At 37.0% G+C, this 14,416-nt stretch overlaps 2 protein-coding genes across 2 annotated transcripts; both read left to right on the top strand.

Moving 5' to 3' along the window:
- Nucleotides 1-2,043: 2,043 nt before the first annotated feature.
- On the top strand, nt 2,044-5,732 carry LOC143555153 (putative alkaline/neutral invertase F). The gene is made up of 4 exons (XM_077044767.1): nt 2,044-2,557; nt 3,808-4,248; nt 4,315-4,873; nt 5,398-5,732. The coding sequence occupies exons 1-4, from the start codon at nt 2,090-2,092 to the stop codon at nt 5,700-5,702; spliced, it is 1,773 nt and encodes a 590-aa protein (XP_076900882.1). The 5' UTR covers nt 2,044-2,089; the 3' UTR covers nt 5,703-5,732.
- A 4,285-nt stretch (nt 5,733-10,017) lies between these two features.
- LOC143555151 (rab GTPase-activating protein 22) lies at nt 10,018-12,745 on the top strand. The gene is made up of 5 exons (XM_077044764.1): nt 10,018-10,136; nt 10,853-10,988; nt 11,119-11,168; nt 11,248-11,301; nt 11,399-12,745. Exons 1-5 carry the CDS (start codon nt 10,021-10,023, stop codon nt 12,660-12,662), a joined length of 1,620 nt encoding a protein of 539 aa, XP_076900879.1. The 5' UTR covers nt 10,018-10,020; the 3' UTR covers nt 12,663-12,745.
- Nucleotides 12,746-14,416: the final 1,671 nt, after the last annotated feature.

A 14,416-nucleotide genomic window follows, 5' to 3' on the forward strand; every position in this document is an offset into this window, starting at 1 on the left:
CCAAAGAAATAATCAAACAAGTCCAAAGAAATTTGAAAATTGAAAATGATAGTATATGAAGCAAGAGAACAAAGGCAAATCGAAGAAACCATAGTGACATAGCATTCTTCCATCTAAATTGTTACAGTTGCTCTCTAAAATAAAAGCTCACCACTATACACCAGTATGCAAGACTAATTCACTCATGATCACAATCCATTGTAGGGTTTGTTCTACAAATGTATTAAATATGACTTTTAAACTTGTACCATACGTGAATATTCTTTTGTTGCTTGCACTAGTTAGTGAGTTGAGTAGATTCAAGTGTTCTAACACATGTTGGTGTTGCAATGCGAGCTATTCATAATCACTTCGTGAATGTCTGCTTTATATGTTAAAGTCGTTTAAATACGAAGTGCCTGATTGCCACATCTAGTAGTGTGTACACTTAATAGATATATGCACGCTTAAAGCTTCGTTAATTGTCCATCATTTACGTGTGAGAAACAATGATATATATGTCTTTGCATCTTAATGGTGCAATATCAACTCAGGTTATGCATAGTGATATCAAATCTAAATCTAGACATAATCATATTGTACTTATTTCATTAATTTTTTTGGACCTGTTTATTCAAATAGAATATCTACATGAACTAATTTAAAAATCTAACCTTAATTATGTCTTGAATTAAGGCCGTCCCCTAGCTTCCTAGGAATCGAGACCATGTTTACTCTAACTAGTCTATGATGAATAGATTCTTAACTCTCTTATCAAGACTTTGACATTGACTAACTTCGTGTGGAATTGACACCATGCTTACTTTAACTAGTCTATAAGACCAAAGTGTAATGAGGCAATAATTGTCACATTACCGCCGATTTTGGGCAAACATTAGGGGAGGCTACATGTATTTGTCACTCAACATCTTCTTTTTTCTTTTCTTTTTAATAATATGTGTATAATATATATATATATATATATATATATATATATATAATGATGTAACGCGCAATATAGTTACAAACCACTAAACCTTAAAATGCAAATCGCCTCCCCTACTGACGTGACGTCACGTGTTAAAAATCGTCCTTGATGTAGCCCCTTCACTACACATAACCTAATGAACAAGTTTTTAACTCTTTAACCACCTTTAATACTTTCTCACTCACCATACACACGGTGAGTAGTTTATTTCCTTATTCTTGACTAAAAATTAAAATTGAAATTTTACTTGAGGAAATTTATTTCATATACTATCATTTTTATATTTCTTATATAACTCCTTATCTATGCAGTCAATAGCGATGGAATAGCAGTGGGATAGCGGTTAGCGGACTTCTACAAAATAGCGGTGCAGAATAGCGGAACCGCTATTAGTGGCGCTATTGGCCGCTATTTGACCGATTTTTATTCCTAGATAACGGTCATAGCACCGATTTTCAAGGTTGGTATGTTTGGGCTAAACTAAGAAAAGACCAAAATATCTCAAACTTCAAATTTGATCTTTTATTTGTTTATAACCAGTTTTTTTTTATCCAAACCCTAGAAAAGTCATGTTCTCTCTCTTTTGTCTACCAACGATTCCTTGGTTGATGTGGACTTGGAGGAAGATTTCATTGCTTATAATTGAATCATGTTTCAGTTATTGATACTTTTATGTTTTTTACTTTTGATATTACTATTAATATATAGATGATGCATGATATTAAAATTACTGTTTTTTCACCGCTATCCAATGATGTTTAACGCATTAGCTCCTTATACCCTATACTACATAGTACATACTGTTTGTTACACCACCACTTGTCATCTCCTCATTCGCCCCGATACTTTCACAGTTAACCCACAAGTCTATTAAAAATTACAATCCATGCCACACACCCATGACTGTCTCTGACTCATCCCGAATGGCATTTTCGTAATTCATTCAATTTACAGCACACGTTTCCAACAGAAAGCCCGTCACAATAATAACCGCCAACACTCCGTACACTCACGCATTTTTCATTTCATTTCACTCCGTCTTCAACTCTCTCACAAACCGTTATGAGCTTCAACAACGGTAGCCATAACCTTCCGTCATCCATCGACGAACTGCAGTTTCCGATGGACGAAGATAATAATAATAATAATAATAATAATAACAACAACAATAATAATAATAATCAAGCGGCTTTGACGGAACAGAACGATACGACTGACGAAATCTGGCGGAGTATTAACAGCAATCGTAATGATAATAATAATAACGGAGGATTGGAACGAGCTGCTGCATTGACGTTTGATTATGATTCGTCTAAGCATTTGCAATCTGCACTGGTGTTTACTGACGACGAGGAGAAGTTAGGACGTGGCTCGATGATATTGAAGCCGTCACCTAGCGTCGGTTTGAGTCTGCTTCATATTGTTCCTGAGGTGACCGGTGCGAAGTTGAATGGATCGGATAGCGGTGGTTCGTGTATGATGGATGATGCATGGGAGCGGTTGAGGATGTCGTATGTTAAGTTCCAGGATAAACCGGTTGGAACGCTTGCAGCACTTGATACTAGTGCAGACGATTTGAATTACAATCAGGTATATATTATGCGCGTATTTTCGATTATGAATTGAATTAGATACCTGCATTTATCTATCTGTTTACTAGTCCTGGAGTGTTTTGTATATTACACATAGGCATTTTCGTTGCGCATATTCTTGTAATTGTAATACTAATGTGTCATATAGGCATACAGTTAATCAATTTACGATTCGTTTACTCTTCACCTCTACTTAACAGATAATGTTGAATTAATTTGCATCTTAGTATGCATAACGAAGACCTAATATAAGTAATATGTGCATTTATCTATCAGTTTAATCCTTAACTGTTTTGTAGTGTGACACATCTAGTATGCATAACGAAGACCTAATATAAGTAATATTTATATTACACGTAGGCATTTTCGTTGCTCATATTCTCGTAATTGTAATATTAATGTGTCTACAACTAGAATGAATCAATATATTGCTTATGAATTTGTGATTCGTTTACTCCATTCACCGCTGCTTATCTGATAGTGTTGAATTAATTTTCTTGTGTTTATGTTTTTTCTCTATGACAGTGAATAGGTGATTTGCTTGCGAGTGTGTTTGTATGATCAGTTTTGGTTGATGAATGTATGCCGGATTTGCTTATTTGCTTATTTGCTGATGTGATTTGTCTGTTGATACAGATAGGCTCTAATAGGTTCAACCGATGATGATATGTGTGCATGTATAGAAATAAATTAACATGCTAGGTTTTTTCGGTGATGCTTTCTCTGATATAAATCAATTTGAAATTCTGATGTTTGTAGTCTTTGATTTGCTCTGTTGACAAAGCAATACCAAAATAAAGCAAATTCAGGAGTTCTAATGTTTTGGTTAGCTATTAATAGGATTAAAATGCTAACTGAAGCGTTTTGGATAGAATATGAGAAAAGTACCATATCTTTAGCCAGCTCTTGTTGAGCTCCTGAGTATTTAAACAATGTGCTGCACTGGTAGTAATTCAAACCAGAGGAGTGTTTACATGAACTTTTTATTAATCTATCAATTATCACTTTTAAAATGCATAAATGGTAGTAACCGGTCTACATATGCGTGCAAGATTGTATCGCTCCACTTTAGCTTCTAGCACAACTGGTGGAACAAATATTTGTGAAATAGGACATGAATGTATAATGGATATGGATGCATCATACATCACTTGATGTCATTATGGGGCCATATATACAATTTTCCATGATAGATGCTGTTTGTGTAATCTTTCAAGTTTCAATCATGAATTGTTCAATTCTGTGCAGGTATTTGTTAGAGACTTTGTGCCTACTGCCTTGGCTTGCCTCATGAAAGTTCCAGACTCCGAGCCAGAGATTGTGAAAAATTTCTTACTAAAGACTCTTCATCTCCAAGGATGGAAAAAGACAATTGACAATTTCACCCTTGGAGAAGGTGTCATGCCTGCAAGTTTCAAAGTCATGTATGACAAAATCCAAGAAAAAGATGTTTTGAAGGCTGACTTTGGTGGCAGTGCAATTGGAAGAGTTGCACCAGTTGATTCAGGTTTCTGGTGGATCATACTATTAAGATCATACACCAAGTGCACAGGGGATTATACCTTGTCAGAGCAACCCGAGGTGCAGAAAGGAATAAAGTTAATACTCGACCTTTGCCTGTCTGATGGTTTTGACACTTTCCCAACACTCCTGTGTGCAGATGGATGTAGCATGATTGACAGAAGGATGGTAAGATTTAATTTCATCTTCATAATACTAAATAACCATCTAACTTGCATGTGTGATATGTGACAGGGAATATATGGATATCCAATAGAGATTCAGGCTCTATTCTTCTTTGCACTGAGGTGTGCACAACAAATGCTTAAAGAAGATACCGATTCAAACAAACTTATCGAACGAATTGAAAGAAGGGTCACAGCTCTAAGTTACCACATCAGAAACTACTACTGGCTTGATTTTACCCAACTTAACAACATCTACAGATACAAAACAGAAGAGTATTCCCACACAGCAGTCAACAAATTCAATGTCATTCCTGAATCCATCCCAGATTGGGTGTTTGACTTCATGCCCTTGAGAGGCGGCTACTTTATTGGAAATGTGAGCCCGGCCCGCATGGACTTCAGGTGGTTCTTAGTTGGCAACTGCATAGCCATATTGAGCTCTTTAGCCACCATGTCTCAAACAACTGCTATTATGGACTTGGTTGAGGAACGCTGGGAAGACCTGATTGGTGAGATGCCGTTAAAGATTGCTTACCCAGCTTTGGAGGGATACGAGTGGAACATTGTCACGGGATGTGACCCGAAAAACACACGTTGGAGTTATCACAATGGCGGCTCTTGGCCAGGTGACTTTAAACTAGAGTTGTAAACGAGCTTGACTCAAGCTCGGCTCATTTTGCTTGCAATTCTGACTCGACTTGTTTCGAGCTCTTTTTCTAAATCTTAAACTCGGCTCATGAATCGTTTTTTCAAGCTAAAACTCAGCTCGGGCTTGGCTCGTTTATTATTTGTTAATTAATTATTTTAATTACTTTTATACGTTTTTACTTATAGTTTTATATATAACAAAATATATATTATTTAGTTATTTTTATAATAACTTTATATATAAAAGTTATTATTATATAATTGTATAGTTAATGCATTAGATAAAAAATATATTAAGTAATAGGCCCGTTACGCTCGGGCTTGTTTATTGAACAAACTTTATATTAAGGCCTGAGCTCGTTTAAGCTCGACTTGATTCAAGCTTAAACAAGCCGGTTTTCAGTAGCTCAGGAGCCGCATTTATACTCCTACTTAAAATTAGAATATTTTAGTTTAAGTTAAGCTTTGGCTGAAACTGGCAGTATATTTGTGTGTTTTGCAGTTCTTCTATGGCTGCTGACTGCAGCATGTATCAAGGCAGGAAGGCCTCAAATTGCAAAGAGGGCTATAGAATTAGTGGAGCAGAGGCTTTCAAAAGATGGATGGCCTGAGTACTATGACGGTAAGAAGGGGCGGTATGTCGGGAAGCAAGCTAGAAAGTATCAAACATGGTCCATATCCGGGTACTTGGTGGCTAAGCTCATGATAGAGAACCCATCAAACCTAGCCATGATATCTCTAGAAGAGGATAAAAAGATTGAAAAGCCCCGGCTCACTCGGTCAGCCTCTTGGCCCTGTGCCAGGTAAAATGAACCTAAAAACTTAAGCCACTTACATATGCAGGTCCATGTGATATATCATATACTGATATATCATTTTGTTGTTTACTAAATGGCTGGTTTAATTTTGTTTTGAACTTGTAACTACTACTACTATTACTACGTACGTACGTACTCTAATTCCGTACTTTGAGATCATGACTTGTGTTCAAAGTATATGACAGTGGATCAATTTTGGAATAAATAATATTAGTTTGCATGTGTAGAGTAAATATATTCGCAAATCTAAGTGATTTGCGTTTGAATCCATGTGGATGGGTTGTGAAGTTGTCATGTCTCCTTATATCATTTACTTAATGTTGCCATGTGCAAACTCTCGTAAGCCATAATAGTCTCCCCATTTTAATCAAACTTTTCCTTTTTTTAATCTTGAATTTTATAAATTATAAATAAATAACTCAGAACTAAATTTTGATCCCTTGGTGATCATTTAATTTGAAAATTTAGATATGGATTTTAATTATGATGCTTGGTGAATGTTGCATCAGAACAAGGGTAGTAGTTTGTCTTTTGTGTTAAATCAAATATTGAGTTGTCTAGATAATGAAGTTAGTTGATGATAATCATTACTAGATTCAAGGTGCTTTATAGCATTTACTGAATCCCTCAATGTACAGGTTGTAAATTTAAATTTTGTTTAATGCATCTAATTTATAAAATCATTTAAAAAAAATGTGTGTATATTTCTAAAGTGAATTGTCAAAAAGCGATATTTTTCTTTGATAAAGCAAAGAATGGGAATCTCATTTCCTTCTCAAACAAACAAAGTTCTCATCCTTCATAAAATTTTGAAAATAAAATAACTCAATTCTCTACTTTCTTTTCTCCAAATTAAAAACTGAAAATCAGAAAGTTATAAAATTCGACACGTTGGTCATTTTAACATCTTATATAAAAATGATATATAGTTATCTTCTTTCTCTCTTCCATCGCATCTATTCAAAACCCCACACAAACATTTGCATTACACCACCAGAGCTCTGCTTTAAATTGATATTGTGCCAAGAGCGTCATAGTTTAATTAATATTTTTTGTTTTCATCAAATTTAAACTATAAGAGTCGATGACATTTCTAACTTTCACTTTTATTGCAAGGCAACTCCATTCTAATACAGAGCATCATGTTGATGTGTTGCCCTTGAGAGACCCTTAACTAAACTTTATGTAATCAAGATATCATAAATTGTTTTAAATCAATGTAAAATAAATTTGGATACGAACTTACTTCTAAGGCTGAGGGGTGTGGGGGGCGCGAGAGGGGGCGCGAGTGGGGGCTCCAGCCAATAATATTGTGACGTGTGGCAGAGAGAGAAACTTGATAAGATGGGTGTTGGTTGTGGTGCTCGCGCCCCGGGCCCTGGTGTGGAGGGGCGCGAGAGGGGGCGCGAGCGGTTTTTTTTTTATTTTTTTATAAATGTATTAAAAAACGTATTATTAAAAAAACAAGAAATTATTTAAAAAAACACACATTTTTTTGAAAATTCATAATAAAAAAAAACATACTAAAAATTAAACAAACAATAATATTTAATAATAAAACTAATCTAATACAAGATCATCTGGTCGCCTCGCCCACAAATGTTCAACCAACTCATGTCGAAGATCCCCGTGTATCTCACGGCTCTTGATATTTGCTATGTTATGAAGTTTTTGTTGATCACTGATTGTGGACGGTTGTGGCGGAATGTCACCTTGGTAGTTTTGGCATATAGCTTTGCCCTCGTCTTCTAACGTCATGTTGTGTAGGATAAGACACGTGTAGACGACGTCCATTATCCTCTCCCGAGTCCAATAACGTATCGGGTTCGCCAGAACATAATATTGTTTTTTTATAGCTCCAAAAGCTCTTTCAATATCTTTTCTAGCAGACTCTTGCTTCTTCGTAAAATATTTCCGTTTGTCGGCGATTGGATCTGTAAAAGCTTGAACTAACACAGCCCATTCGTTGTAAATACCATCGACCAGATAGTACCCGTACTTGAAGAGTTCTCCATTTGCAAGAAAAGATTGAGGTGGTTCAACCCCGTCGATAAGGTCGTTGATCAAATGTGACTGATCGATAACATTAAGGTCGTTATTTGACCCAGCAACACCAAAAAAAGCATGCCAAAACCAAAGATCCTGTGACACCGCCGCCTCAAGTATGAGGGTCGGCCCTTCATGATCACCACGGTGGAACTGACCTCGCCAGGCCGTTGGACACATAGCCCATCCAACATGCGTACAATCGATGCTACCTAGCATCCCAGGAAAACCATGTTTTTCTGCGTGCACCTCATATATGCGTTGGATGTCATACGTTGTAGGTTTACGCAGATATCTCCGAGCGTAAGTCGATATGACTCCTACGTACAATATATATTACAAAATGTAATAAATATTTAATAAAAAGTAAAATTAATGTTTTTTACCTTGGCAGAAAAAATGAAGGGATTCACGTGCAACCCTTTTCGACATCTGTAAATACTCATCCAAAGCGTCCGACGAGATGCCGTACGCTAATTGACGGATAGCAGCCGTGCATTTTTGAAGAGGGGTAAAACCGGGAAGACCCCTAGCATCCTCCCTTTGTTGAAAAAAGGGATACCGTGCCTCTAAATCACTCGCTATACGCGTGAACAATTGCCTGCTCATTCGAAAACGAGTTCGAAAATCCGACTCCGCGTATACCGGTTGAGGGCTAAAATAATGCCTCATCAAAGTATCGTTAGCACCCGATCGATCACGATCACGAGGTGGTGTTCACGAGGTGGTGCTCTAACCCTCGGGAGTCGGGGTTGATGGGCTTGATTTTGCAAGAGATTGACCACGGTTGCGGTCAAAACTCCCCCTACATGAAGAAGCAAATCATCCTCTTCGGAGGAGTCGGAATCAGACGAATACGACGACATTATTTTTTAAAAAAAAATTGGGACGATGGGTTGTTTTTGGATTTTTTTTTGAAGTTGTGGTAATTGATTTATATGAAATGGGTTATATATAGGAAAAAAATTTTGGGTTTTATAAAGGAGTTTGGGATATTATATATGAGTTTAGAGATTGAAGTTGTGTTTGATATGGTTAAAATGGGTTGATTTAGGGGTATTATATAGGATTTTGTAAAGGTTTTTTTAAAAAAATACCCGAGCTCAACGGCTCTTTTGGGTGGGCCCACCAGCTTTTCCTCTCTCTTCTCCCGCGATCACCCTTGCGCTCGCCTGGAAATCCGCGCTCGCGCCCCTCTCGCGCCCCTCTCGCGCCTCGGTGGTGTGGTGCTCGCGCCCCGGGGCGCGAGCGGATGGCCTCACGCGCCCTTTCTCGCGCTCCACACCCCTCAGCCTAAGGCTAAGGGACATACACTCCTCAACACCATTCTTCTCACTCGTCACGTCTGTGCCACGTCAGCTTTTTCCTCATCATTCAACATCACCATTTAATCAATAAAATACACCATTCTTCACCTTTCTATTATCTAATAATAAAAATAATTGAAAAAGAAACAAGATGGAGAGAATGAGCATACTGACCACCGTCAGTATCATCAAGTCATGCATGAGGGGGTTATGGGGGCAGGGGTGTTCCATGGAGACCTCTCACGTGAGGGGAGCCACCTAAGCAGCCACGTCGAACCATTCTCCTTCCCTACTGAACTACACCGGTTAACCTAACGGAACCAAAATTGTAGAAATCATTGATCACATTATCTTTATGAATTATATCAACCAAGGATCATATATACAACAATAATCATACCCATAAAATTCCACCAATAATAACATACTTAAAAGGCCAGTAGGTAAAATGTATTATATCTGTATATCTGTCCCAGAAAACAGAAAAGCTACTTTCAGAACAACCAAATCAGGATTATATTATATTATATTTTATTTTATTTGTATAATTAAATGTTCAATTTACATTAAAAATAAAATCTCATGTCACTTGTACTTCATAATGAATTCATGTTTGCGAACTTTCAAGACAATTTCAAGTTTTCAACGATTATAATTTGAAAAGATATTTTCATTCAACAACACTGATTTAAAAGAAAAAGAAGCTTGTTGAAAAAGCGAGCCTGGGCTGAGCCTTGGGCCTGTCTGTTAAAAGCAAAAGTCATCAATCTGATAACACCAACACAAAGATGGCTGATAGAAGTGTGTGTGTGAGAGAGAAACCAGACATGTAGTAGCTTCATCATCTCCATCATTCCTTTCTGCAGCAGCCTAACCTTATGCTGTGGATCAACCTTTACAATAATAGCAATAATAATATTCAGATTTTGTTCGTTGGCGTTCAACGTGTTCCGGATGACCGGTGGTGGTAGTGCTGGTGGACACAGCTTCCATTCTAATGTCGGATTAGCGGTTGCCGTCACGGTCATGGCCGGTCTAGCTGTGGCCGCTACTCTCGTGTATTCCAATAGGTAAAAACAAAACAAAACAATTGATTGGAATTCGAAACCCTAATTTACTAATTTGAAACCCTAGGCTCCATTAGGCTTCAATTAGGCTTCCATTAGGTTATAGATTATATTAAGTTATAATAAGTTATAATTAGGTATATAGATTTAGTTGAGAAATGTTGGATTCAAGACCTAAACAACATCATGTATTGCGAGCACTCCGGCGGAGTCACACTTCGTCTTCGAGTTCGTTGTCTCCGACATCGTCGTGGATTCAATTGCGATCGGTTTTATTAATCATTGCATCCTCCTCGTCATCGTCATCACCAATTCCGACGAATAGGTCAGTTCCTCATTCATCTTCGTATCATTTTCGCAGATCTCGGTTTCAGTCTAGTGTCTTTTGGTTCTAGAGTGCGTTGATCTAGCAGATCTGTTGCAGGTTCCTTACTTCTGTTGTTAAGTTATACCTGCCTTTACGGTTTAACCGAATACTGTGTTGTTCACTGAACAAACCTTTGAATATGATTATTTTTTGTTCGTGGAGCTGAAGATGCATTAACTGTTAACTGTTAACCGTTAAACGAACGCTCTAGCTCTGCTTTAAGCCACTTTTATAACAAATTAGTTGCTGGCTGTGTCAAACTTAAAATAGTTGTATTTAAAGGCTTATACTTTCTGCAATTTGCTGTTAGTTATAATGAGTTTAATGTTTTTAAATGGTTGTTGTGATGCAGGGGCCATCTGCAATCTCCTTGGTCAAGACGGAGAAGAAAACATGCTGTTCAGCCAAAGCTATGGAAAAGTTTATTTGATGAAGATGGAAGACTATGTGATGGTGGAGTTAAATTCTTGAAGAAAGTTAGAAGTGGAGTATGTTGTTACCTTAACATAATTTCACTTGAAAGAATGCTTTATTTTTGGAAATTAGTTAACTTTTACCTATATTGCGTTTTGAAGTGCTTTTTTTTGGGTGCTTATGTTATTTAATTTTTTTATGCAGGGTGTTCATCCTAGTTTAAGACCAGAAGTTTGGCCATTTCTTCTTGGAGTGTAAGCACCTAAAACCTATCATGCTTTCTTGTACAGTTGAAGGTTGTTAAAAATATGTATTTTGCCATTTTTCTTGCAGATATGATCTTAAAAGTTCAAAAGAAGAACGAGATGTTGTGAAAACTAAGAATAAGTATCTGATTCTGAACCATGATACCATCATTTCAGATTTCACTTTTAAATTGTTTTATTGTTTTTTATCTTAAATGATGTTTTCAAATTATTGGCAGGGATGAGTATGAGAAGCTTAGGAAACAGTGTGAACAAACATACACACGAAGTGAAGAAACCACCCAGATAAAAGAAATTAGTGAAAGCAACAACAATGAGGACTGCAAAGATTCCGGTGAAGTTCTAGATCCTTCTAGTCCCAAGATTATCCTTTCTACTGATCTGAATCAGATAGACAATCAACATTGTGAAGTTAGTGATGAAAGTGAAGTCACTTTCAAAAGTGAAGAGGTTCCAGAACCCTCCAGTCCCGAGAGTCCCCTTTCTAGTGGTCAGAATCAGGCAGGCAATCTTAAACCATCCGAAGCTGGTGATGGAAGTGAAATCACTTCTAAAAGTGAAACCGAGTCTTCCGATTCTGATTCGTCTTCAGAAATTGATGACATGGGTCCTGAAAAATTGACACAACAAACCGACACCACTTCCTCAAATACGGGAGGTAATAAAACCTTAAATCTACACAGATCAGAAAGCTTCGCCACATGGCAGCGAATCATTCGCCTGGATGCGATCCGTGCAAATGACGAATGGGTCGTTTACACACCATCCCAGGCAGCAGTGGATTCCGCAAAAGCGCACAAATTAGCAAATAGTGTATGCCTCAAAGACTACACTCATCTAGAAGCTTGTAGAATCTTCCACGCTGCACGTTTGGTATCAATTCTAGAAGCATACGCGTTATATGACTCAGAAATCGGTTACTGCCAGGGAATGAGCGATTTACTGTCACCAATAATTTCAGTTGTAGAAGACGACAGTGAAGCGTTTTGGTGTTTTGTTGGTTTCATGAAAAAAGCCCGTCATAACTTCCGCCTAGATGAGATCGGGATCAGGCGGCAGTTAAACATCGTGTCGAAGATTATTAAAGGGAGAGACTCCCATCTTTACCGCCACCTAGAAGAATTGCAGGCGGAGGATTGTTTCTTTGTGTACAGGATGGTGGTTGTACTGTTCAGGCGTGAGCTTAACTTTGAACAGACATTGTGTTTATGGGAAGTGATGTGGGCGGATCAAACTGCCATCCGGGCGGGAATCACCAAGTCGGCTTGGGGGAGGATGAGGATGTGGGCCCCACCGACTGATGATTTGTTGTTGTACGCGATAGCTGCATGTGTGTTGCAGAAGAGGAAGCAGATTATTGAGAAGCATAGCAGTATGGATGAGATATTGAGGGAGTGTAATAATATGGCTGGGCATTTGGATGTTTGGAAGCTTCTAGATGATGCACATGATCTGGTTGTAAGTCTTCATGACAAGATTTAGGGTGACTGCTAATTGTTTGCTTTTATTTCTTCTGTTTTTCTTTCACCCCCCTTCCACAAGTGTCTCTTATCCTGTTCTAATAAGTTACATGAACTTATGAAAACTGTGTTCTTTCTAGTGCCCGCACTCGCTCGAGTGATGGTGGCTTGTTGTTATAACATGTCTTAATGTCGAAAAATTAGAAAATTTACATTTAAACGTGTTTTAGATATATGCTGCTGTCTCGGATAGTTGGTTTGGTTTGATTTGGTTTCGACACGTAAGCTTGCAGTTGAACTCATGTGGTCACCGTCTCTCATTGGGTGAGTTTATCAACTGCAACCTCTGATTCGTCATGTCTCGCAGCTCGTTGTTATCATTCTGCTGCATGATAAAGTTTAAAACGAAAGAGTTCAGTTTAATCATGAAAGAATAATACATTTACATTTTTATTGGAGGTTATGTTTGCCTTCATTTGGATCCAAAAGCTAAAAATAATGAACTCCAAATCTAATGTTGACGATTTCATTAGATATCACTAAAAGGTTTAAGTAGAATTTAAGTAGTTCAAAAAACTGAATTTGAGTTTGGTTTGGTTTTGATTAGGGTGTAAACAAGCCGAGCCTGAGCTCAAGTAGTCTCGAGCTCAGCTCATTTAACTTACGTAAAGCTCGAGCTCAATTTCCAAAGCTTGAGCTCGAGCTTGGATCGGGCTAGGCTAGTTTACTATTTATTAATTAATTTTTATACTTTTTTTTTCAATTATAATTTTATACTAGACGGGAGTCCGTGCGATGCAGCGGGAAACGCGGACTTTGGTAATCACATTACAAGTTTACGTGTAAACCGGTCATTGGTTTGATTTCACGAGTGATTTTTTTTTCTTTAACTTTTGGCCAGCCGATTTCAATTTTCAATGGGGTGGTTTCTGTTTTCGACGACACGGTTTGGCTCACGGTTTAATTTTAAAATGATCAAACCAGACCGTAAACACTCATACATAAAATGCAGTTTTTTTTAACGGAAAAACTATAGCAATATGATACTCAAATTAAAGATAATAAAACGCTCGTTTTTATGGTGCAATATTTTATAAAAAATATTAACGTATAAAAAGGTTATGACCGTTCAAATTTTGTGGTGGAAGTTGGGTTAAAAGTGAAAATAAAAAGGGTATATAGGTAAAAAATTAAGGATTATAGTTGTAAATATTGTTTAAATTTATTAAATTTAAGGAGGCAAAATTGTAACTATGTTTAGTAATTTGAAATTACATGTGTCCCATCTCTCTCTCGTTATATATAGTATATAAAATTTTTTCATAACATTATATATATTCATTATATATATTCATTATTATTACTATTATTAAAATTTATATTATTTAGTTACTTTTTCATAACATTATATATATTCATTATTATTACTATTATTAAAATTTTATAAATAACGGGCTCGTTTAGGCTTGTGAGTCTTTTTGAGCTCGATAAGTGAAGCCCGGGCTTGGACTCGTTTAAGCTCGACTTGATCTAGCTTTTTCACAAACCGATACGAGTAGCTCGCGAACGACTCGACTTGTTTGCACTCCTAGTTTTGACCGAATAAACCAAACAAACTTCTGTTTATGTTTTTGTACCATTATTTGTTATTGGTTTGACTAATAAGACTGTTAAAACTAGTAATTGAATTTGAGTAAATAATAAATCTTAAATAACCAAATTCAAATTTTTAGTACCGAAAACCCAAATAATCAATCCCGTTTTGGTTTAAAACCG

Source organism: Bidens hawaiensis, unplaced genomic scaffold (assembly GCF_021521415.1).
Source record: "Bidens hawaiensis isolate Kalapana, Puna unplaced genomic scaffold, B.hawaiensis_p1.1 tig00018002_1, whole genome shotgun sequence".
Classification (NCBI taxonomy): Eukaryota; Viridiplantae; Streptophyta; class Magnoliopsida; order Asterales; family Asteraceae; genus Bidens; species Bidens hawaiensis.

Coding starts and splice junctions, on each gene's coding strand:
- LOC143555151 (XM_077044764.1), top strand. CDS start 10,021: ATGACCGGTGGTGGTAGTGCTGGTGGACACAGCTTCCATTCTAATGTC. Junction 11,169..11,247: donor TGGCCATTTCTTCTTGGAGT/GTAAGCACCTAA, acceptor TTTTTCTTGCAG/ATATGATCTTAAAAGTTCAA. Junction 11,302..11,398: donor GTTGTGAAAACTAAGAATAA/GTATCTGATTCT, acceptor AATTATTGGCAG/GGATGAGTATGAGAAGCTTA.
- LOC143555153 (XM_077044767.1), top strand. CDS start 2,090: ATGGACGAAGATAATAATAATAATAATAATAATAATAACAACAACAAT. Junction 2,558..3,807: donor ACGATTTGAATTACAATCAG/GTATATATTATG, acceptor AATTCTGTGCAG/GTATTTGTTAGAGACTTTGT. Junction 4,874..5,397: donor CAATGGCGGCTCTTGGCCAG/GTGACTTTAAAC, acceptor TGTGTTTTGCAG/TTCTTCTATGGCTGCTGACT.